At 31.4% G+C, this 23,621-nt stretch overlaps 4 protein-coding genes and 1 long non-coding RNA gene across 10 annotated transcripts; 2 read left to right on the top strand and 3 right to left on the bottom strand.

Moving 5' to 3' along the window:
* Window positions 1-1,937: 1,937 nt before the first annotated feature.
* LOC107359949 (uncharacterized) lies at window positions 1,938-5,100 on the bottom strand. 2 transcript variants are annotated; one of them, XR_016198420.1, is made up of 5 exons: window positions 4,811-5,100; window positions 4,589-4,746; window positions 4,096-4,213; window positions 3,720-4,024; window positions 1,938-2,796 (listed from the first exon to the last, which is right to left on the bottom strand). It is a non-coding gene; the product is annotated as an uncharacterized LOC107359949 (long non-coding RNA). The 2 variants fall into 2 exon arrangements; XR_001568194.3 differs by lacking the exon at window positions 4,589-4,746 and having other exon boundaries at window positions 4,811-5,087.
* A 5,926-nt stretch (window positions 5,101-11,026) lies between these two features.
* LOC107359398 (uncharacterized) lies at window positions 11,027-17,710 on the bottom strand. The gene is made up of 9 exons (XM_089267394.1): window positions 17,140-17,710; window positions 16,921-17,049; window positions 16,156-16,581; window positions 15,645-15,925; window positions 15,367-15,585; window positions 12,262-13,599; window positions 11,879-12,136; window positions 11,651-11,780; window positions 11,027-11,556 (listed from the first exon to the last, which is right to left on the bottom strand). Exons 1-9 carry the CDS (start codon window positions 17,531-17,533, stop codon window positions 11,192-11,194), a joined length of 3,540 nt encoding a protein of 1,179 aa, XP_089123520.1. The 5' UTR covers window positions 17,534-17,710; the 3' UTR covers window positions 11,027-11,191.
* Window positions 13,990-15,351, top strand: LOC112538582 (uncharacterized). 5 transcript variants are annotated; one of them, XM_089267090.1, is made up of 3 exons: window positions 13,990-14,171; window positions 14,682-14,849; window positions 14,984-15,351. In XM_089267090.1, the coding sequence occupies exons 2-3, from the start codon at window positions 14,715-14,717 to the stop codon at window positions 15,215-15,217; spliced, it is 369 nt and encodes a 122-aa protein (XP_089123216.1). In that variant the 5' UTR covers window positions 13,990-14,171; window positions 14,682-14,714; the 3' UTR covers window positions 15,218-15,351. The 5 variants fall into 5 exon arrangements, with proteins under 5 accessions (XP_089123216.1, XP_089123217.1, XP_089123215.1 ...); XM_089267091.1 differs by having other exon boundaries at window positions 13,992-14,171; window positions 14,633-14,849; window positions 15,071-15,351; XM_089267089.1 differs by having other exon boundaries at window positions 14,005-14,171; window positions 14,633-14,849.
* A 907-nt stretch (window positions 17,711-18,617) lies between the features above and the next one.
* LOC107360096 (motile sperm domain-containing protein 1) lies at window positions 18,618-20,855 on the bottom strand. The gene is made up of 4 exons (XM_015926719.3): window positions 20,696-20,855; window positions 20,239-20,624; window positions 20,055-20,130; window positions 18,618-19,604 (listed from the first exon to the last, which is right to left on the bottom strand). The coding sequence occupies exons 2-4, from the start codon at window positions 20,486-20,488 to the stop codon at window positions 19,100-19,102; spliced, it is 831 nt and encodes a 276-aa protein (XP_015782205.1). The 5' UTR covers window positions 20,489-20,624; window positions 20,696-20,855; the 3' UTR covers window positions 18,618-19,099.
* Window positions 20,856-22,171: 1,316 nt separating this feature from the next.
* LOC107359678 (uncharacterized) lies at window positions 22,172-23,446 on the top strand. Its single transcript, XM_015926210.3, has 2 exons — window positions 22,172-22,777; window positions 22,852-23,446. Exons 1-2 carry the CDS (start codon window positions 22,540-22,542, stop codon window positions 23,373-23,375), a joined length of 762 nt encoding a protein of 253 aa, XP_015781696.1. The 5' UTR covers window positions 22,172-22,539; the 3' UTR covers window positions 23,376-23,446.
* The last annotated feature ends 175 nt before the right edge of the window (window positions 23,447-23,621 follow it).

The raw sequence follows: 23,621 nt of genomic DNA, 5'->3' as shown, positions 1-23,621 counted from the left end.
TTGCTGAGTTTTGGTGGAAAGTTCCTAATGAAAATGGACTTCCCGGTGAAATGTTCATGTTGATTTGATTAATTTCACACTCTTCACCTTCGCTTTTCTTATTGTTATCCATTCTGTTTGCATAATACTCTGCATAACCACCATGCATTGAGCTGTTCAACTTCTATGGGATTTTTTGTCTCTATTTCTGAATCATTGATAGTTGGTGTTATTGTAACAAATGAACATGAAAAAAGTGATCCTCTGACATTCGGAAATATACCAATTGAATAAATTATTCAAATTAACTATTCTTTCATTGAAATCCTACGTTCGTCACCTTCCTGCTGTTTCCCTTATGGTTACATCAAATCGTCTGTTTCTTATTTTATAATACAATACATAATAATAGAAGAATGGTTAATTTATTGAAACAATCAAAGTGAATCAATTGCATACACATTAAGACGTCAATTTTGTTTTCGATAACAGTTAACTATTTATGGAGATTCGCAAGTTAAACGGTTTTTTTGATGGAAGGACAAAACTGGTAATTTTGATGAGCAGAGGTTGAATGGGAATAGAGTGAAGGTAAAGATGTGATTTAGGTCTAGGTATTTCAGGAATCTGTGGTAAACCAATTATTTAAAATGATTGTAATTGAATCAACGAGAACACAATCAATCATAAAATGCGTTCTTGTTGTGAGGTTAAATATACACCAAAATGTACATAAGTAGAGTGGCCTTAGGGTAGAGGTTGGCTAAATTATCATAGTTATTTTACAGTGGATTAATTATTGATAGAGATCATTTTGATAATGATAATGATGTTTAAGATGATGGTCACTTCGAGAACTGGACTAGACACCTGATTGTAACCAAATATTAAGCAAATATTTTAAAAGGTTATTCACTGGCGTCACTGATAATCATTGGTTTTTGCCACTTCAAAGAAACAGACGGTTTCTCTGTCACTTAGTCTGTCTCTGCTTTTCTCGCATCTCTGTCTATTGTTCAGGCCAGTTACATTCCGTTTCTCATATTTGATTATTTATAAAACAAAATTTAAGATTACAGTTAATTTTATGTCATCTTTGTAAAATTTAAATTCCCAATCCAATGGTTCATTCAGTTTTTTCAATTTCGCCTTTTTGTGTCTAAACTGTCATAAGGTGAGTACTAGAAACAGGACTTGCGAACTTCTTGGAAATAAGTTTGAGTGATTTGACAGAAATGAATGTAAAATTAAATCTGAAAAGTGATATTCTGTTTTCCTTTGAAAATATATCATTTTTCTGAATCAAAGGTGCTAAGAAAATCATGCATGAATAAATGTCAACTCTTCTCATTATAATTTTCGAGCTCAATACAGCTAAGGATGACATTGAAACACGAACAAAACACATCAGATGAATGGCAAGAGTAGATGTTTCGATCTAGTGGGGAAGACAGTGTTTCCGTTCGATTGGGTTCAACTTAAGCTTAACATTTGGACCCCTTTAGAGGGCTGATATGGAAGCAGGGAAGAAATTGAATCAAACAAAGTCGGAAGGTTTATTGTAATTTTTAATTCCAATTTAAACATTTTCTGAATTTTTATGTACTAAATATTAATAGTTAAGCTTGCCAAGCTAAGACTGATTACCAACATGGAAGAGCATCGAGCAGCTTTAATTTTCAGCTTCTTTGTTAATCCAAATAAAATTAAGTTTAATTGTTTCTCATGATTGTAGTCAATAAGCTTATTTTCAATGTTGCTTTGAGCTTGTTTTTGCTGAGTTGTTTTTCATTTGTTCACATTTATTATTGTCAATTCAAATGTTTGATTCATTGCTATTTTGCGATCTTCTAGTAACTTCTATTTTACTCTCTTTTGCATATTTTGCTTCTTTTGTGGCTATTTTTTAGTTATTTGAATACCATAAGGTTAACACATTTTGATTGAACATCAACCGATTTTAAGTCCAATTGTTCAATTTACTTTTATTTTTGTTCGATTATGTTTAACGGTTTATGTTAATATTGACAATGAAGGGATCGTTTTAACGTTTAACGAGTCACAGTACATTGGACTGAGATGAAAGCACAATTGAGTTTGGTTACAGTTAAGTGTAAAATCTGCTTTGGCTCATGATTTACAAACAGGTAAATTAAAGGTTAAATTGGTCGTAATGGAAACAATAAGTATAGTTTAAGGCAATGAAAATAATACAATCGAAATTATCAATAGACGAATTTTTTCGAGTTTTCATGGTTTATCGTTCATTAATGGGTTATCGCTGACGGATTACAGGGAATCACTAAATCAATTCAGGATACTTGTTGTAACAAAAGAATTAGTTAATTGACTTTCAAACTACTGCTTTTTTCACTACTGTTTTGACTAGCTATTGTTGCCAATCAATGCTGATAATGGTAATCTTTATCCTAATAATGTTGTTGATCATCATAACTATCATCGCTCATCGCTATCATCATCCTCATCTCGCTGAGTAAAAGTAGGCTTTTCATCAGCGAAATGTTGATTATCTTTTCAATTTCTCTCTAATGTTGATTGTGCTGTTTTCACTGAACATCCTGGTATCAGTTTAACTCTCCTTTTCCCGATATTTTACGTGTTTTGGTCTAAATTTTGATCTCAAATTCATTTGATGATGATAATGGTGATTACAATGAATTGGAAATAAGCTGTACAGATGGTTTAGTTGATGATTAAAGCTTCCGCAATTTTGACGAGATTCATTGAGATCTTTGCATATCATGATTAACCATCATACTTTTGTATTCCATCAGGATATTGGATTGCAATCAATAGCTGGAAAAGAAAGAGAAGATAATCAAATTAATATCGTTATTTGATTTATTAAGGTCGAGATGAAAGGTTAACTTTCACTTTGGTGTTACACCAGAAATTTAATTAGCAATCATTTCAACTGTCAATTTTAGGAAAGTCATCTTGTCTGAGAGTTGATAAAGCACCATAAAAGGCAATAACTGGCTTCAGTTTCTTTAAAATGTCGGTAATTCAGTGAATTTTTAACTGATAGAGGAAAAGATTGTCATTATAATAGCTTCCAATAAACTTATGCATATTATGACGGTTGTATTCACAATGAAAAGCTGACAATCAGCTGAATAACTTAAGAATAGGCAAAATTTATACAAATATGATGACTGTTAATTTAGATTTTTACTTCGGAGATTTTCCTCTTTGAATAGATTTATCAATAACAATTTTCTCAGAACTTTTCCAATACAATATGGTACAATTTAAAAAATCGTCAATAATCATAATCTCAATGTTAACGAGTCTGTTAACGAACCTAGTAATTTACTAGAATTGAGCAAAATTTTGTGAGTTGATTCGACTGTCGTAATGGCAATTATTATGTAAGCTAAAATAGTTATATGATTGCAGGCAAAATTGAACGATGAAAATAATGGAAAACAAATTGAAGATTCAATGGTTGTCATCTGAGTTGTTCATATGAGATAAGATGATTCCAATTACTTTTGAAGTTTCATCTTGAACGAGAAACCATGAGCTTAAAACAAATATTAATGCTTGCTCTGTGGTTAAAATCATATGAAATTGTGAATCTATATAAAATAACAACACATTAAAGTGGCCGCTATGAGGCTACTTTTGAACACACTCATCAGCATTTTTTCAACATTCAAGCTGACAATTGTGACTATTTTACTATGGATGACAATGCTAATCATTCATATACTCACATATTTTTCAAGGTTTCCAGCAAATAATACACATTCCAACTAGAATGGTAGCTAATTAAATTTTTTGCACTTTGCTTTCAGTGTCTTTTCTGTTTGTGTTGCTTTCCTCCAGTTCTGGTTCTAATTCATGAAACTCCATTCGACACAAAGGCATTTAAAACACGGTACTTCCCAGATTCATCTTTATCTCCATAATGATGCTAGTTATTCAGGCAAACAATCATGAATAATGATCAAATGAAAATAATAATTTCCTTTTTTCCATAGAGGTGAATACAAGACAATGTAAACTGTTTGTGGGATGGCTAAATAAAGAGACGAAACAAGAAACTCATTAGATTCTTTCTCTAGACAATAGTTTAGATCAATCAAATACCTGGTTAACATGAAAACAACATGAACATTTGGTTAGAGTTGTAACACACCAAAAAGGCACACCATGATTATATTTATATTAAAAAGCGCCAAACCATAAACTAAAAGAACAAAAGAAACTGTTGAGAAAAGGGAAAAGCATTAATATGAGCAAGAATGTCAAAGAAAAATTAAAAATGGTAGATTCCCTTTTATGCCCCTTGTTGGCTTATTTTTCATCCCTAATTTTGAGTGAAAGTCATGAGATGAATGATTAAATGAAAGGGGTAATCATTAATTTGATACAATTGATTGGCCCCTTTTACATAAAATCAGAGACATGCCTGAAATAATAGACATCAATTTTAGGCAAGTTAAATGATGAGACAAATCACACAATGGGTAACCATTGGTCTGTGGTGCTAAACAATTGATCAACACCACTTATTGGTTGCATGATTGATTTGGTTAAATCAAAGACGGTTCAAATCACTATGACAATAGCTTAATCATACATCTCAACTCATGATCAGCGAAATATTGTTGGAAAAAATGAGACGCTTTTCCTTGTTAACAGAGTCCATTGTTTTCAATGATGAAAGGTTAATTGTATCTTAAAGTTGATGTCAAGCTCTTCTTTCGTTTGTATTTATGTTGCAATATAATTTGATAACTGAATTAGGAAATAGAAATGATAGATACACGATTAAAGTGATGTGAAAAGTCAACTAACTTACCATTGATCATTGATTAATGAGTTGATTTAATGAATGGAATCGACAGGTACCCATGTCAAACGGTTATAATGAATGTGTGTGACCATTAAAATACAAAAAAATACCAGTTAATTGCAGAACTAATAGAAGAATTAATTAATCTTACAGAGGGAAGCTAATGTATACGATTAACAGATAAATGAGACAAACCCTTTGATGGGTAAAAACCATTCACATTTAATTAAATATACAATCAAAGAAAATACGAGAAACAAAAAAAACGCTGAAACATCTTGAGGATAGCTTTCTTTAATAATCCAGAGATGGGGTTGATGGGCAATTTTTAATTTTGGATAAATTTTTGCTTGCTTTTGATTGTTTATTAAATACAAATTTAAATAAATTATAAAGGGTGTTGCGTGTTATTGCCAATTATACGAATGGAGATTACCAGTTGTTTATGAAACTGACCAACACATATCAAAGTTTAACATTTCCACTGGACATTTCCATCTTTATTGTTTATCTGCATTCGGGTAAGCTAATTGACAATAACTCGCAACACCCTTTAATTTATTCCTGAAATTATGTAATTTGAAAATTGATATCGATTTCCTGATGTTTATTTGATTAGGCTAAGTGCCTGGGTGCTTATGTTTCTGACTTGTTGGAATTGCTTGGATCTTACTCGACTTCAGCTATTGAAACCTTCAAAAATCTTACCTGGAAATGAGGTTGATTAGGTTAAGTTGATGAATGTTTATCAACTTGTGTTGTATAATCAAGTAAATGTGTGTTAACTTGATTCTATTGTTTCCGGTGACAATGGGATGTACTTGAAAATTGAGTGAGTTCAATGTTAATCAGAAGACGAAAATACATATACATTGAGTATGATTATCATTAGCTTGTTAATCACTAAATTAACTGCAAAGGTTGACCAGATTATGTTGATATAAACATTAAAATTAATTGTTGGGTTAATCGACTCTAAAAATTAGGTTGCTGTAAATGATTATTTCACTGTTTACCTTTTTTTATACACAGCAATAACCAACAAGACAGCTGATGAACCTTGATTTGTTATGATAAAGGTTAAAACCATAAACCTTAACAATGGAATAGCGCATTAGATAGTTGATGGAGACAATTGATTAAACTAAATTGACAAATCAATGTAATTTCCTTCTCAGCCACAATTAGAGTCACAATTAAGGACACCGCCAATGGTTTAATAATCCCATCAAAGCCTCATTCAATGTGAAAATCAATATTCAAGAAATGCAAATTAACGCCAATGGTGACAGACCTAATGTTTGATTGATCAATTGTTTACATCGCCAACAGAAGATTATGTTAATCAATTTAGACCAAGGTTTACCATAAATTGTTATTAGAGTATTAAATTGTGAAAAAATTAGGCTCTGTTTGGGTAAAAATGAGTGTTAAACTGTTGTTGAGCTCATCTTTGAAGGTGACATATTAAAGTTGGCAATCCTGTTTATCATCGCATGGTAACAGCATCAATTAATTGAGTTTAGTTTAACAATCATTCATGTTGACTCATTTTTATATTTTCATTTAATAACAAACAGCTAATTAGTAATCATGAAATGATTTATATTAGACCATGAGCTTGATATTGAAGGTTCACAGCAACAGATTAACAAAATAAGCTGACATTATGGCATATTGTAAGTCAAAAAGTCATTTTTGTCTATTCAATGTTCAATATATGCATCTCATCATGTTGGATGATCATTGAACGTTAATCGATAACAATTAGATAATTGTAATGACATTATCAAAGGTAATTTTGATGTTATTAGGCTTGCATGCTCAGTAAATACACTATTAAGCCTAAAGACTTTCCAGAGTCTAATGTTTTCATTTTATTCATTTGATTACATTTATTGTTGATTCTCAATAATTAATAAGCTCAATCAACTGAGTTGTTTACCAGCAAGAAATAATAACAATTTATTATGAGATAACAAATTCAATGAAAACCGTCAATAGTTGATCAAAATGGTTTAATCTTAAATCCTTACAAGTTTTGATTGAACAATGTGGTTGAAATTGAATTTGATCTGAATTTGTGTTTTTCAATTAACTAACAGGATTATACAAAGCTCACTTATTGATCTTAATTCCAGTCTTAATTCAACATCAAATAATGTTTATTGACAGTTGGCCACAGAATTAAATTGTTCAATCAAAGTTCAATTACGGTTCAACATTATCGATATAAATGTTATTAGTTGACCAACTGATTAACACTTCAACACAATACAGGTTAAATGTATAAATCAACAATACAAAATCATAATCCGTTTATTTAGATATTAATTTTTACAATTTAATAAATTTCAGGATAATGCTTTTGGTTTGCTTTTTGTCTCATAGATGATGCTGAGGTACAATAATTATTTTTTGTTGTTGAGTTGAAATTGAAAGTAAATTGTTTTCAATTGATAAACCAACGATTGAAATTAAATGGAAATGGAAACAATGAGAATACCAACTGCGAATGATTTACTATTATTAAATTGTTTCTATGGTTTATCGTACCCAAACAGCACAAAAGGTAAGCAAAAATTGAGGCTCAACAATAAGTTTACCCCGATCCTTGGGTTGAAAGGCTCTTCCCTTTGTTTTTAATTACCATCATCGTTAAGTTTATTGTTGTGAGTGATGTTTAAATTAAATATTAGATACTTGAGTTGTCCACTTGTTGCGAAGGTAAAATTGAGTAAAAGTGTTTCTTCCAGTGATTGGTTTATCATTACAACTGCTGTTGTTGGCCTAACAAATTTGAGTATTATGTGAATGGTTAAAGGAGGGAACATGGAAATATGATGAAAATGCCTTTTATTGTGAATGATTTAATGTTATCAAATTTTCCTATTTCATCATCATGATTATTATCGATTTGTTAAGGTCAAAATATGCACTTGAAGGTCGTTTCTCGTGTTTTGTTGCCTTGCACTCATCATTTTTATCATCGTCTTTGAAACAATATGATTTGTGTTGTTGTCAAATGTATCTCATGTTTACTGATTGTCAAGTTATTTTCCTTCATTTTGCAATAACATTCAAAATATTATCGTAAGTAAATATTGACAAAAATGGTTACTCTTCATGATAATACATTAAGAATGTCCGTTATTAAGTTGATTTGCTATCATGAATTGGTGTACGAATGTTTCAGATGAATCTATCATGGAATAATTTATAAAGATTTTTAAATAAGCTGATTGCAAATCAATTAACTTTGAATTTGCCTTTGTGAAAAACTTTTTGAATTATTTAGCATGATTAACTACAAATATTAATTAATGCATCTAAACACGAAACGTAGACAATATCAATATTCAAAGCAATTTTAATGGTGTAACGAGTTGAAATTAAAAGTTGAGATCGTGGAAATTAAGAAACTTGAAATTTTTAAATTTATGTTTGATTTATTTTTGACCAACGGTCGTATCGTAGTTGCTTGGTCACCTAACTGAACATGAGCATATCACCAATCATTATGCGAGATTACAACCGAATTTAATCAAATTGAAAATATCGGTGATCAAGGATGAAGATCGGGACTTTTGATTGACTCCACCTAATAATAATAGACACCTTGAATAACTGATTAGCAATAGCAAATTGACCGATGACAAGATTTGCAATTATTAGGGGTAACAAAAAGTTCTGTCGTTTTTTCTCGGATGATTTAGCTTCGATTTTAAATTAATTCTGATTATTCAACCGAATTTTGCATTTTTTTTGCAATTTGAATGAAAATCCTATTGAAAAATCCCATAGAAAATGGTAAAAAAAACTCATTTTTTTGAACCACCGATTTGAATAATTAAATAATGATTATGATTAGAAGTTTCAAATTTTGCTCAGTAATATTTGGACCTTGATATAAATTTTTATTTTAATTTTTTCATCAAAAATGTCAATAAGTTCTGGCACCTTTAGATTTTTTCTTCATCTAGTACATATTGATTAGCTAATTAATCATAGTTAATTAACTCTTATCGAGTCGAAAAATGGCCTGGATGCACTTATACTAATTTTCTTGTATCCCTGAAATTATTGAGTCAATTGAATACTTCCAACTTATTCAAAATCGAAGCAAAGTCACTGGTAAAAAACGACAGAACTGTTTGATAACCCAATTTTTTCCAATTTTGGTATTTTCTTAATGAAGTCATAGTTTGTAAACTGTTTGATGTAACTGAAAAGTGTCTGAAAAAGACGCCTTTAAGTCTAGTCCTTTTGTCTAGTTTCATTTCAAATTATGTAACGTATGATGAGTAATGTTTTGAACAATTTTTCATAATTGAATTGCGACAGTTAGACTAGACTTACAATCAACATTTAATTTTCAAATAAAGTTACATTTCTCGTGAATATGTTGTGCAAAGATAAACCAATTTTGATCAAAAATTGTCAAGTTATGGCCTTAAATGGAGACAATCGTCAAAAACATCTATCAAGTTGACTTACGCTGAACGGTAATCGAGTTTTGTTGACGAATTCGATCTAATTGTCATATGGAGATGAATATTGGTATTTAGCATCTCTCATCATTCAGGCATTTTTTGCAATTAACAGAAATTGATTATCTCAATTAATTGCTGAGATATTTAAATTTAATTGGAAGATGGGAAAAATTAACAGCTCCCATTGAATAACATTGATTTTGATCAAAAATTTTCACTGAAATCAAATCAAAAATCGTTTTCTAATATATGTTCATGAAATTTAGTTTCAATGGTAACCTGGACCTTTCAATCGATCTATGTTGAGTTATAATAGGCGAATTATATCTTTTTAACAACTTTGAGGCCAAATTTGGACATTCAAAACCTTGGTATGAAGTTGAAAATGCATGGTTTTTGACGAAAGGCAAAATCAGATTTTGACGCTTTTGTGCTTTTGAGCCGAAGAGATAGCTCGGTGAGAAGTCGCCATCTTGGTTCAAGAATGTCAACTTCCAACTCGTTGACAGAAAGTCTTCACGAAGATTTGGCAATTTCAGCGAGTTAGGCGTGTGATAGAGAGACAAATGATACACCATTTTAATCGCAAAACTATGTGCTTTAATTTGATTTATCATGCAGCCTAATTAAATATGGCATCTTCTCTTAAATGGACTTTAAATGAGCTCCTTTTGAAAACGTTTGTCAAACCCATGTACCGGGTGTTAGAAAATCGACTAGACCTGTTTGCGCTTCAATATTTTTCGCACTAACAAGTAAGTAAACAGACTCGTGATATATTGTTAGTTTTGAATTAACATTATATTATGTTAGTCCCTATTATTGAATTTTCATCCCATAGTAAAATTAACCAAAATTGCTTCAAATTTCACCTAAAATTTTCACAATTTTTTGCATCGTCTGGGATTGGTAGTTCGGCCTAGAATTTTTCTTTTTGAAAATGAACGAAACTTTTTAAGTTGGACTTTCAGCTTTCTAATGATACCAAAAATAAAAAAAAAATGGCCCAGCAATTTCGAAGTTATTATCATTCAAACACCTCTAGTTGGTTTTCTAGCACTCCGTATTGGGTTCTCCAGCGCAAACGATGGATCAGTTTTTCTTTTATTAAATTTGATCTAATTGTCGTATGGAGATGAATATTCGTGGTTAGCATCTTACACTATTCATGCATTTTTTGAAATTAATAGAAATTGATTATCTCAATTAATTGTAGAGATATTCAAATTTAATTAAAAGATGAGAAAAAATAAAATGTAAAAAAGTGAAAAATGGTAAAGGGAAACCCTTACTGAAACTGTATTTTTGCTTAAAACCAATGTTAAAGAATAGGGCCAAAAAAATTTCTCATTTTGTATTTTTGACGAATTTATCGAATAAAATAGTATAAAAACTCTTGGCAATTTTTTTTCTGGACTCAAGAACTCAGATTATTCAGTAGAAGAGGAATATTTTCATGCATCAAATGAAAAATATCAATTTAAGACTTGTATCTATTCCAATTTTCTTAAAAAATAGATGAAATAAATCAACGATTTTCAATTAAACTTCAAAAATGCGGACTCTACTAACAGGTCGCTTTTTAATCGCGGTTAATGATATTTAAGCACTTTTAAGTGAGGATATTGCACTGTAATCTATTGCAGTCACTGAAAAGTGATTCGCTATTTTCATTAAGATAGCTTCGGTGTCTAGTTGTATTACTTTATAAAATGTACTTAAGATGGAATCAAATTTGTAATGAGGTTTTATGCAAGTAGTAAATCAACATGATGAAAGTTTTTTTCAATGTAATGAATGATCGATTATTAACATAATCAGTTTATCATCTCAAAATGGTTGTTGAATGGATGAAAAGATAACAATGATGATGACGATGATGATGGAAGTACACTCAGAACAGATAGAATCTGCAATTACTAGCGCCACATTTACAAAGAATACGACTTGATGAACCTGAAAAGTTATGTCGTGAAAAGGTTGGAATTTTCAATTCCCCATCTCCATTAGACATTATTGCTTTCACTATTTCTTCAGGAACTTCTTCGTTATCCGAGTGGTCATGATTGTTTTCAGAAGCCGCCACTGATTCAGCATCATCATCTGAATCGTTTTTAGTGGAAGATGATGAAGGTGATGCATGAACTAGATTAATGGACAACATATATTCGAATTTTTGTTTCTCTTCAGCAGTCAGGTTCTTATTGTGTTTTAATTGGTCTAATAGTCGCTGTTTTATACTTTGCTTTGGTCCGACGTCTGAAAATAAGAAAATTTAGTTGATTTAAGCAAACTCGAAAATTTGAATCGACCGGAATGTTACAATTGTATCTGTTTAATATCAAACATTTACCTGTCATGTGATAATCGAAAGTCAATTCTTCTCCAGGACGAATGTTTCTTTTAGAGAAGAAAACTATTCTAGGCAGATTTGTGTTATAATTATCAATCCACGCCGCATACACAGCAAGGTTGGGATCACACTGAGAAAATAAAATCAAAACATAATTAGTTTTTTTCACTAACAAATTAAATATATAATGATAGTACTCAAAATAGATTTGTTGACTCTGATACTTACAGAATGATTAATAAAATGAGCGATATTGCCATAATGAGAGGCGTCAATGACATATGCCCCTTCGGCTTCCGGATTGAAATCCAGATCAAAAAGATAATTTTTTCCTTCAATAGTGTAAGTTTTTTCTCTCCTCTCAGCTTCTTCAACTGTTATTATTTCTCCGACATATTCAGTTACAAATTGTCCTTTTGGTATTGTCGATAAAGCTCTGACTCCCCATCCACATTCATTATCTGTTCTGAAGATAGCTAATCTGTGCTGTAAAGAAAAAAAAAGAAAACTAATTAATTCAAGAAATATCTCTGAAGGAGATCGCAATTATCTGTTTTTTACACTCTCTAAAATTTTGAAATTGATATAATTGGATAGATGTAAATATTTACCTTTCGACCCTTCTGAATAACTCGATTTGCACAATCCTTGGAGCATTTACATTTTTTATTACACTCAAATATTGGTCGACGAGGTGGTAACCAAAGGCGACTATTTTTAGTATAAGCAAAAGTTGCGTCATTATTGGCTGGACAACATTTATCCTTACTACTGTAACAGTCATCAGTACATTCACACCACAATGGAGGATCTTCTTCAATAAATATTAAATTTGTATCGGCTTGACACTTGGAAATGTAAGTGAAATTAGGAGGAGGACCTTCAAGATCAACAAGATTTTCAACGTGAACAGGCACTCCACACTCTGAGGTTTCTATTTTAACTAGCTCTTTCTCCCATTTACGAATAATATTGAGCGTTTCTTTACGTTTTTCAATAAAGTCAATGAAGCCTGTAAAATCTCCAAATTCTCTATTGATCCCAAGCTTTTCGATTAAACATTCAATTAAGGCTGCATAATTTTTGGCGGTGATACCATTTTCAAAACAGTTCAACAATGGACTACAAAGATCTCGAATCTTGTCTTTCAGGTTTTTAAAATGTGATTTGGTGTATCGGTAATGAGTTAGTGGCGTTTGAGTTATCTTCAAGATAACAGCTTCATCGCCGAAAGATGGACTAATTAAATTCTCTATGGTAGAGCGAAATTTGATGAATGTTTCATAACTAAGAGATGAGTTTTTAGCAGCCTTGCGAGCTAGATGGAATTCACGAAGTAACAAGCTGGCTCCAGTAAGATGTTCCAAAGGTTCCCAAGAATTATAAACCTCTTCCCAGTCTTTCCATTTAATTAAATATAAAGGCTTTGCACTGGCCAAATTTTTGGCATCGAGAATGGCTTCAACCTCCCATGTATTTGATTTTCTCTTCTTTTTCTTGCTGTTTCCGTATTTAATTGCAGAATTGTCCTCTCTTAACATTTCCCACATAGCTGGGTCCACATTAATTCCTTCTTGTAAACATCTTTCTTTCAATGTGGACACTTCTTCGACAGCAAACAAGCTAAAACTATTTTCTTTGGCCCTTCTTTTAAGTTCCTTTACTTCGCTGGTGGTGAATTTTCGAGATACTTTAAGATCAATTGTGATTTCTGAAGACTTGACACTGTCAACATCACTAGGCCCGTCGGTACCATTTCCGTTCACTTCCATCGGGGGATCATCAATTCCATTGTCACCAATTTCCATCTGAGCATCATTGACGGTATCTACATCAAAAGCTTCCATTCTGTTTACCAGTTCTAGATCAAGACACATCAGAGACAATGGAGAGATCAAACAGATCAAGTAAAGATGAATAAAAAATCTAGAACAGTTTAACTCAAAAAATTAACACAACATCAAAAAAACGTAATGAAAACAATAATTGCTCTTTGGCTGTTTATCTTTGATCCCTCCAATTTGGAGGCTCCAAATGAAAAAAACAGTAGCAAAATGGTCGTCTATTTGAACCGCAATTTCTATGTAGATAACACTTGATTCATTGGAAAGCAAATTTAAAATTTGACTAAACACAATTCAGGGAAGATGGATTAAACTGGACCCTGGAAGATTTCACTCAATCGACATTAATTGTTTTTTAAACATAACGAGAGTTGAATTAAAACACATAAAAGCACAAACATCCAGCGGGCAAGAATGGTTAAAGAGTTCATACAAGGTGGCGCTTTCTAAGCGGGAAAATTTTCTCTTTGGCTCAATTAAACGCCATCTGGAAAACATATGAGAATCCGAAGGTTTATCCGTAAAAAAGCCTGTTTAAAGTTTTGATCAAAATCATTTTTATATTAAAATAATTGACTTAAATTTTGGACGATGTTTGTCTAGTTTAGTTTTTTTGTCATTTTAACAATTTAACCTCATAAAATTTCACCAAAAAAGGACTCTGGGCTTTAGATTAGGTTTGTATACATTTTTTATTCGACTTAATTAGATTGGCATGAATATTTTTCATATTATTAAAATCAACCTTCAATTCGAACGAGTTTATCAATAGGTTAAGATAAATATTTTCACGAGTAGTTACTGGATTAAACAAACAGAATATATTTGCATTTTATAAACCCGTCAATTAGTGTAGTCATTCAAAGCGTGTACAATTGAAATTTGCATGCAAAAAAGAAAACAACTTCACTTTAGTTGATCAAATTTTGTTCTAAAATTGCGCTTACAGTTGCGATTGTAAGAATGGGCGTAATTAAATTCATTCTTATTTGTTTATTAATTAAATATCTCATTATATTAAACTATTTAGTCCAATTAGTCTTGTTAATTGACAAACCTGTAATTAGTGAATGAAACTTTGGTCAGAGTTTATCTTTTTGTTTTATTAATCCAAATTTTTTGCCATCTCACCTTTTAGCGTTGTGATGAGCAAATTTAATTTTATTAGGTCAATATTTTTATTTTAGTTGCGGTTGGACAACATTCTGATTTTTGCCAAAATGACCAATGAATCAGCAGTCACAATGATGACAGAGGATGACATTAAAAGTAAACTTGACTGTGATCAGAACTATAATATTTTGTGTCACCCTGAAGATATGAGAAGAGAAACTCTTCTATCCATTCTTGAAGAGGTAATTTGATTGATGGATTTTAATTGTTTAAAGAGCATGTAAATTGGAAAATATGTATTGACAATACATATGTAATGTAATAATCTTGAATACAAACGAATACTATTCTCTTGTGCTTCCAATTACATTTATAGAGACAACTTGATATTCCAGATCTGAATGAAATGGGGTTGTTTGATTTGATTCAAATTTATAATTCATACTTGTTGCCTTTGCCACAGCGAGAACACAAACAGCAGAGTACGATTAAAATTGAAGCAGATAATTTGTCTACCACCTTTAAAAGGAAAGCACTAATCAGCGATTGTAAGGATGACTCAAAAAAGATGAGACGAGATGCTGAAATTGAACCAGGAGTTGACTTATAGCATGGTAAGATTATAAATAGATTTAATTTAATCTACAAATTTAATTATAATCATCTTATCTTTAAGCTTTTATGGATGATACTAATGATAACAAGTTAGCAAAAATGAAGGGATGTGACTTTTTCTTCATCATCTAATGTTGAACTTTACGTTTTTGCCTGTAATTCAGCAACAGCCTTATCGAATATTTCATTGTATTTTGCTTTGAATTCTTCCTTTTCTTTAAGTGATTTTCCTTTTCTGAATTTTTCTCTCTCTTTTTCAGTCATATTTGGGTTGAAATCAACTATAACTCCAGTCCCATAAGTGACACTTCCATCGCGTAGTGTGAATCTTTGTCCTTTCTCAATAACCATTGGTTTAATCAACTAAAAAGAGAGAGAATATGGTAAGAAACTTTTAAAAATCTGTTGACATGCATACTCACCCTTAAATGAGCTTCAACATCTTCACCGGGTAAAGCCATATCTTTATCTTTGAAATTAACTTGACATTGAATATCAAAAGTTCTTGAATACAACTGTCCATTGTGAGTTGTCAAATAAGGTCTGTTTTTTCCTCCTTCTTCTTTTTTCAGTAAATAAATTTTGGCTATTGGTTGATCATGAGGCTCAACGGATCCAACAGCATAAACTGTCATTCCTCGTCTTACTTCATCTTTTTTAACTCCCTTCAACAGAACACCAATGGTATCTCCAGCAATGGCCTCTATTAGGATGACAAGATAAATGGTTTTAGATTACGAAAAATGAAATGTAAAACTATTCAAAATTTTGACATTCGTGCGAACCTATACAAATTAGTAATCTATGGCTCGTTGCAGATTATAAAGCAAGCAATAAGATTAATTCAATGAAAACTGTTTGAGTTACTGTATATATTTTCAATTATTTTTTTAACAAAATGGAAAAAAGTCAAATCGCAATAAAGTTTCTTACCATCTAAAGTCTTTCGGAACATTTCAATTCCTCCAATCTTGGTCTTTACACTTTTGCCATAACCACCAATTTCAATTTCTTGACCAACCTTAAATGAACCTCTCTCTAATCGACCAGATACAACAGTTCCTCGCCCAACAATGGAATAAACATGTTCAATTGGTAATAAACCTGGTTTATCTACCTCGCGTTTAGGATCTGGAATATAATCATCGATAGTGTTTAACAATTTGGTGATTGAGTCTCGCCCGATTTCAGGTTTGACATCTTCCAAGGCACACAAGGCAGAGCCAGCGATTACAGGTACTTCGGAACCATCATATCCAACGTCAGTCATAACTTCTCGAACTTCCATTTCAGCTAATTCTACCATTTCAGGATCAGCGGCATCAACTTTATTAAGGTACACAGCCACATGTTCAATACCTAAAAAATTAATGACAGTCAATAAATACGTTAATTAATTAAGCTTTAGGAGAATTTTTAGCTAAAGGGTGTCTGGCTGAAACCAGGTAGAGAGCTAAACACTGAATGAAAGTTATTGTCTTTGATAACAAAATAGATTGAAAATCACCATCATCAACACCATTGATTGAATTCAATCTAATTCAAATCATATGCTTAATGTGCACATCAATTTCTCAATAGATGGTATTGAAGAAAAGAATTTTAAATTATTGTGTTGTTATCTTTGACTAATAACTCTCATTTAATGTTTGGTCCTCTGGTTTCAGTCAGACGCCCTTTACATAGAAGGGCACATACCAATCTGTCGTGCTAAAACAAGATGTTCTCTGGTTTGTGGCATAGGTCCTTCTGTTGCGGCAACAACTAAAATGGCTCCATCCATTTGACTAGCACCAGTAATCATATTTTTAATATAATCAGCATGACCTGAATGAAAAAGACAGAAAAAAATTAAATTTCTGCTGCAATGGGCAATAAAAACGTTCTTAGCTGACAATATTAGAAAGCAAAGCTTACCAGGACAATCTGTATGACCATAATGTCTTTTTTCAGTTGAATATTCAACATGGGCAGAATTAATCGTGATACCTCTCTGCCTCTCTTCAGGAGCATTATCGATATCTTCATAACTCTTAATATTAGCTAATTTTTTAGCAGCCAAAACTTTAGTAATTGCAGCAGTCAAAGTGGTTTTACCATGATCAACATGTCCAATCGTTCCCACATTAACATGTGGCTTATCACGCGTAAAACTTTTCTTGCCTCCTGCCCCAGGAGCAGGTGGCTTCTTAGGGGCTTTTGGTTCAGTTGCATATAATCGAGTGACGATTCTTAGCGAATCGAGCAAGTTCCTATTCGTCCCGATAAATAAAAGTCGAGCATTTGAACAGACTTGAAAAGGGTGAAGCATTTAAATGGTCGTGAATAATCAATGCATAAAAGTTGAAGCAAGGCTTAAAACAGCGAATGATTAAAGAAAGCAAGAAGCAGTTCACTAAATAGAAATTTCGATTCAAAATGCTGAATAAACTAAATCAATCAAAAATTAAATAAATCCAATTCAGACACAATCATAACAGAAACGTTTAAGAAACATGTGCTCAGGGAAAATATAGTAATTGCATGATTCGATTAACTTTTTTCTCTAAATCTGTTTGATTAATAAAATCATCCTTTAAATTGTTCAATGTGTCTTTTAGTGTTAATTTAGTGTTAATCAAGTTAAATAAATCACTAACGAGACGAATGAGTGAATAATTCTTACAGTGGAACTTAAAATCAGATACAATGTACTTCAATATACATTCACTCCCCGAATAATAATGAAACATTTTTGCTCAATCAGAACATGATAACATTTAACATGAAAAATGTTACATGTATTAACGTTTCTAAAGAAAGATTGATTGTTAAACATAAATACTAATGTAATAAATTAATCCCGGAGTTAACAAAGGATTTAGCCTGAAGAGTTAAAAAGAGTTAACCTATACTAATAAGGAAAGCTCTTCAGTCATCCGAACTGATTTCAATGATTATTAGTGTGTCATTCAATTCAGGCTACTAACTAACTTTATAGATTGCCGTATTTTGATTCGCAAATGCAGAGGTAACTCCATTCATTGTCAATCGGTATACATAGATCAATGAGATAAGCGTGTTATGGGCCCATTATCATGAGCCTTTTTGTTTCACTCATTTTGTTTTGTATCCTCATTACCACACTGATGTGTAGAAACATTGATTTTTGATTCTGTTTATTTTCAATTTGCTAACCTAAAGATTTCGAGAGGATTAAATGCTCACAAAACCTAATTGTTCTATGATAAAAAGATTTATTTTTCTCTGATGACTTGGGACTCTAGCCTTGAAAGTATTTGTTTGCTTTATTGAAAAATTTACTGAATTATACCGACGTTTCTCAAAAGTACGTGCTATATTGGTAGCCAAATTTATACATTTCATGTTAATAATTAAAAAAGATACTCAAACAATTAAAATAAGTTACAAATTTATTAAATATAACAGTCAGAATTGTTGCAAGTTATTCCATCTTTAAATGGTTATTAAATAAGATCAATACCAATCTGTTTTGGTAATATCTGCTTGGCTGTCGAAAAATGCTTCACTAAAAATGTAAATAATGCAGTAAATAATGTAGTTGAGAATATAAAAGAAAGAAAGGAAGAAATAGATGAAGAAATAAGGGGATCAAAAAGGTCCTGAATTGATGAACAGTAAAAATATCAATATTCTGATATCTTGGATCACAGTTTAAAATGCATGAGTCCATAAAAGTCCTGCAACGGTCAGGTTTGAATTTTTGATTCCAGGATTAAAGAAAAAGTGAATTCAAAGCTGTGATCCATAGTTGAAGCAGATAAATGTGAAAAGGAAATTATTTGCCAAAGAAAATAGCAAAATTCTAATAGCAGAGGACTGTTCAATGGATAATGGAATAAAAATGCCTTGAGAATCAGTTATATTTACACAAAAGTGAAGTTATTATACCTAAAACATAAGCAGCTATGTATTTAGGAGTATGAGAAATAACCAGGTAAGATGGAAGTATGCATTCTTCAGTTGGCAAACATAATATGATACCACACATGATTGCAGTGAATACATAAGATGAAGGAGGCCAACTCGATTTGGGATCGTTTTTCGATTTGTTTCTATTAGCACCTTGAGTATCACTTTTAGAGGTGGCTGATTTAGCAGTAGCAGCAGCTATCTCTTGAGGTTTTTTATCGGTCGGAGGTGATTTTTTGCTTAATATTTTTTCAAAGGCAAGCCTGTCATCATTTAATGAATCAGGGTTTGTACATTGTTTCTGCTCTTCTTCTTGATATTCTTTGTAGAAATTACAATCCAAGTCTTTTTTTCCCAACTTTATGCATTCAGTAATAGTTTGCATTTCGATTCGCAGTTTGTCTTGCTTTCCTATAAGGCTTGGAGATCTGTCTAGCAGGCGAACTTTGCTAAATAAAGAAAAAATCAAGAGACAAAATTAGTAAATAGTTTCTTATTTATTCACAAAAACTATTCAAAATGCGAAGAAGTCACACAGATATATAATCAACTCTTTAAAATTCAACTCATTCGCTAAAACAGAATATTAAATTAAATTAAATAACATGTTCTACTTATTTTTTATTACACCTGGAAAGCTTAAATAAAAAAAATAAAAAGCTCTAACGAAAAAATTGAGTGAAAAGACTGAAGTTTGTCTAACGCTAAATTCAACAATATTTAGCATTCATTTTCTTAACTTTATGACAATGCGACTATTGGACGGTTTAATGACTTGGATACAAGTCAATACCAAACCAGTAGTTGCTGATATAGTTTATAATCTTTAACGATTTTTACGCATATTTCTACTCTTGATCAAAACTCAATGCATGAACGATAATATGAAAAATACATACAAATCAAACTTGCATGTCGCTGCAATATCGCCTTCGAACTTATCGACATAGTACCTTCCCGGAGTAGTGGTAAGAACTATCAAGAAATAGAAACAAAGAAATAGAGTTTAGAAAAAGATTTTTCATTTAAATATGGTTGCAATAAGATAAAAAGAAGGCTAGAGCAAAACTCGAAATGGCTCACCTCTAAATTTGATGGGCCATAAATAAGGGTTGAGAACAGAGACTTCTTGTTCTAGCGAATTGGCATCATTGAAATAAAAATCGAGGGCCTGAGGGAAAGTAAAAACAGGCAATATCTTTTCTTCTGCTCCACATGAGAGGCTAAACGCAGATCCTTCAGCAAAACTAGTAGATCTTGATTGATGCCTCCTTAATATTAATCTGTTCTCGGTGGCATTTGTTGTAAGCGCTTTCCTTTCTAATTGGACCATTTTGATACGTAAACTTGTTACCTTTACATAGTTGCGTTTCGACCAATTTTTATTTTTTTATATTCAACTGATTATTTAAAATCAATCTTGTCGACCATGAGCTGGTTAAGTTACATTGTATTACCACAACCTTGTACTATAAATAAATTAAAAAAAACGAAATAATAAGCATCACAGAAAGAACAACCAAATGGTGAGATAGATTACTTGGAAAACTTCTTGATTGGATCACAAAAGAATATTTTTCTTATTACTAAAAACAAGAAGACTAGTAATGACTGATTTAATTGAAAAAGTAGCAATAAATAACAAAAAAAAAGAGGTTTAATTAGGAAAACAATAATGCGTTGTCTGATGAAATGTTGTTGTTTTTAAAAATGTACATAAAGGGTAAAGCCTATTTTTACACAGGAGTTATCTCCTTGGATTCAATACTTTGATAGATGATACTTGATTTCATTGGATGAACAGCTTCTGGCGGTAGTTTTGTTTTGTACTTTCGTTGGTGATAATCACAATTATAACTAGAATTACTGATTTAATAACAATAATTATATGAGAAATGAGAAATTGAAGAGAGTTTTCAGTTAATATTTGTATTTTCCTTTGATCAACTTCCTCCTGTTTGAGTAAACTTTCAGTTTTTCACACAAACACTGAATTTTAAACACACGGATTAAATTATATCATTTATAAGATTAATATGGTTAAATAACGATTAACTTTTAAACCTGTGTGACATATAATGTCCAATTAATTAAAAAAAAAACTAAAATAGCTATAATTAAACTCTAAATGAGAGCTCAACATGAGATGGTACAAGAAAAGCACTTCGAGTAAAAATAGTCTCGGAGCCTAATTTTACAATGAAAAAGTACAAATAGCGATTTCCTACATAAAGATCTTCAACAGACCTTAAGAAGCCATTCACTGATTGGCTGTTCAACAAACGAAAGGAATGCAAACAGCGCCATATTCAATTTTTCATAAACAACCTTCTTTTATTGCAATAATTTATATTATAATCACTATTGTTCATTTTTCATGATTAATTTTGGAAATGTGTATCAATATGAACAGATTGTCCAATGGACGAGGAAAAAATGATACCGAATAATGGAACTAATAAAAGATATTTCATTTGAATGGAAACGAGTCAATCATCTTTAATAAAGCTTTTTTCAACAGGAAGATATTTTCAATTGCTATTTTTTAATCATTGGATAGTCACACTTAATTATCACCATAATCATTATTATTTATATTAGATATTGTTTCCATAGACGCCTGAATATTTATTGATTTTTACTGACAGAGCTTATCTGAGTATGAATGTGTTTTGGTCTGTTTTATTCAAGTCATCCTGACTATTGTTTTCAAATATCCTGTCCGAATGGTTATTTAACCATAGACCATTTGACCAAATGAAATTTTAGATTAAATTCTTTAATCATGATGCTGATTACAATGCTCTTAAACCCTAATTTACTGATACACCAGAACTCTTTTGCATTATTCAAGCTGCTCAATTACGAGCTCTGATTGCAACATTGGTACTGAAAAAGTGATTAACGAACTTCTGCATTAGATAATAATTCAAACATCTGTCAGCAATGGTTCAATTACTTATCTAGAGTTCATTTTCTAGACAAAGAATGTTTCTCTTCAGCATAATCCGATTATTTAACCAATGACTTCATAGCTTCTTTCTTCTCTTTCCTCTAACAAAATTGCAAGTGAAAGTCACTGCTTCTTTATTTTATGTTTATAGTTATTTATTAGTATCCATTATTAGTGTTCAAAGCTTTACATCATGAATTTTTACTCGTGTTTCAGATGAAATCTTCATCACTTGTTCATTATTGTAATCCCAATTTAAATATGGACCAATAACAAGTTTTTGAACTGCATTTGCATGAAAGCTGCTGTGGATATCTATCTATTTCGCTCACATGTTTACACTTGTCCAATATTATTCTCATTTATTTTAAGGCTTTGTTGATATTTCTCGACCATTGACTTTATCTATTCCAGTGGTATCAAAATTTATCATGATTGTCATTCGTTTCTTGGAAAGTTTGCAGCAGCTTACCATTACCTATGTTGGTTTAAAGACTCAGGTTGAGCCAAATGATGTACAGATCAATCAAAACATTATATCTATTGGAGATGCCAAGATTAAAATTGTTCCAGAAGATACATTCCAGTTTGATTTTGATTCTTTTAGAGTGAATATCTCTCAATCTGGCGAAACCTGGTTTGTTTCAATGATACTTGGAGCAAAATTATGTAAGTTATTCATTTTTCTGAGAATGTAAACATTCTATTCGAGCTAATTATATAATTTCCCTTTAATTTGTTAGGTAAACCAATCGATGAACCTAAACTTGAAGAATGGTGCCCTCCTTTGGATGATTTACTGAATGATTGGGTGTTCTGTCACCAACACGGCGACAACCCGATTTCAATCGAAGAAATAAAACCCAAACTGTCCAGTCCATTGGAATCAATAGGCCAAATTACATTTCTTCTTCAAAAACAGCCAATGATGTCAACCGTACTTTTCGAATCTGATAATAAACATGACAATCTGGCTATTCGTATTATCAACCCAAGAATTTACATTGGTTTGGCAAACAATTTGAGTAGCTCAAACATCAGTGAGATAGCACTTCAACAAGCTGCAGCTATTCAGTATAAAATATTATCCATAAGAGATAATCTTGAAGAGATTAAAGAATTGAGACATAGTTTTAAAGTTGATTGGTACGTAGTAGATGACATTTTGTTCACTGAAATAATCAAAACAGTTCAACTCAATGACTTGAACAAATTTTTCACTGCTCAAATTGATGACGAACATGGTTTTCTTGACTCATTCATGTAAAATTTTACTTATAATACATTTCGAATATGATTGATCATCTAAATGCAAGATGATTGTTGTGATGATACAAACAGGAGAATGGATTGATTTTTTTTGGATTTTGCCTACTATTGGCGCTCCGATTCGAAAGAATCTTGATTTATTTTGATAAACAAGTCAACCAAATGGAAAATATATTTACAACGAAAACATTGAAATTTCGTGTATCAGTCCGTCAAGAAGGTGAAAAGGTAAAAAAGTCATTTT

The sequence above is a fragment of the Tetranychus urticae genome, chromosome 2, assembly GCF_039701765.1.
Source record: "Tetranychus urticae isolate SD_2017Ah chromosome 2, NJAU_TeUrti_SD_1.0, whole genome shotgun sequence".
NCBI lineage: Eukaryota > Metazoa > Arthropoda > Arachnida > Trombidiformes > Tetranychidae > Tetranychus > Tetranychus urticae.
The sequence above is the reverse complement of the archived record's forward strand: the minus strand, read 5'-3'. Positions and strand labels throughout refer to the sequence as shown.

Coding starts and splice junctions, on each gene's coding strand:
- LOC107359678 (XM_015926210.3), top strand. CDS start 22,540: ATGATTGTCATTCGTTTCTTGGAAAGTTTGCAGCAGCTTACCATTACC. Junction 22,778..22,851: donor GATACTTGGAGCAAAATTAT/GTAAGTTATTCA, acceptor TTAATTTGTTAG/GTAAACCAATCGATGAACCT.
- LOC107359398 (XM_089267394.1), bottom strand. CDS start 17,533: ATGCTTCACCCTTTTCAAGTCTGTTCAAATGCTCGACTTTTATTTATC. Junction 13,600..15,366: donor CTGAATTACAGGCAAAAACG/TAAAGTTCAACA, acceptor ATGTTGTGTTAA/TTTTTTGAGTTAAACTGTTC. Junction 12,137..12,261: donor TTATTCAGAAGGGTCGAAAG/GTAAATATTTAC, acceptor TTTTCTTTACAG/CACAGATTAGCTATCTTCAG.
- LOC112538582 (XM_089267090.1), top strand. CDS start 14,715: ATGACCAATGAATCAGCAGTCACAATGATGACAGAGGATGACATTAAA. Junction 14,850..14,983: donor TTCTATCCATTCTTGAAGAG/GTAATTTGATTG, acceptor TTACATTTATAG/AGACAACTTGATATTCCAGA.
- LOC107360096 (XM_015926719.3), bottom strand. CDS start 20,488: ATGGTCCAATTAGAAAGGAAAGCGCTTACAACAAATGCCACCGAGAAC. Junction 20,131..20,238: donor ATGGCCCATCAAATTTAGAG/GTGAGCCATTTC, acceptor ATTTCTTGATAG/TTCTTACCACTACTCCGGGA. Junction 19,605..20,054: donor GCGACATGCAAGTTTGATTT/GTATGTATTTTT, acceptor TTCTTTATTTAG/CAAAGTTCGCCTGCTAGACA.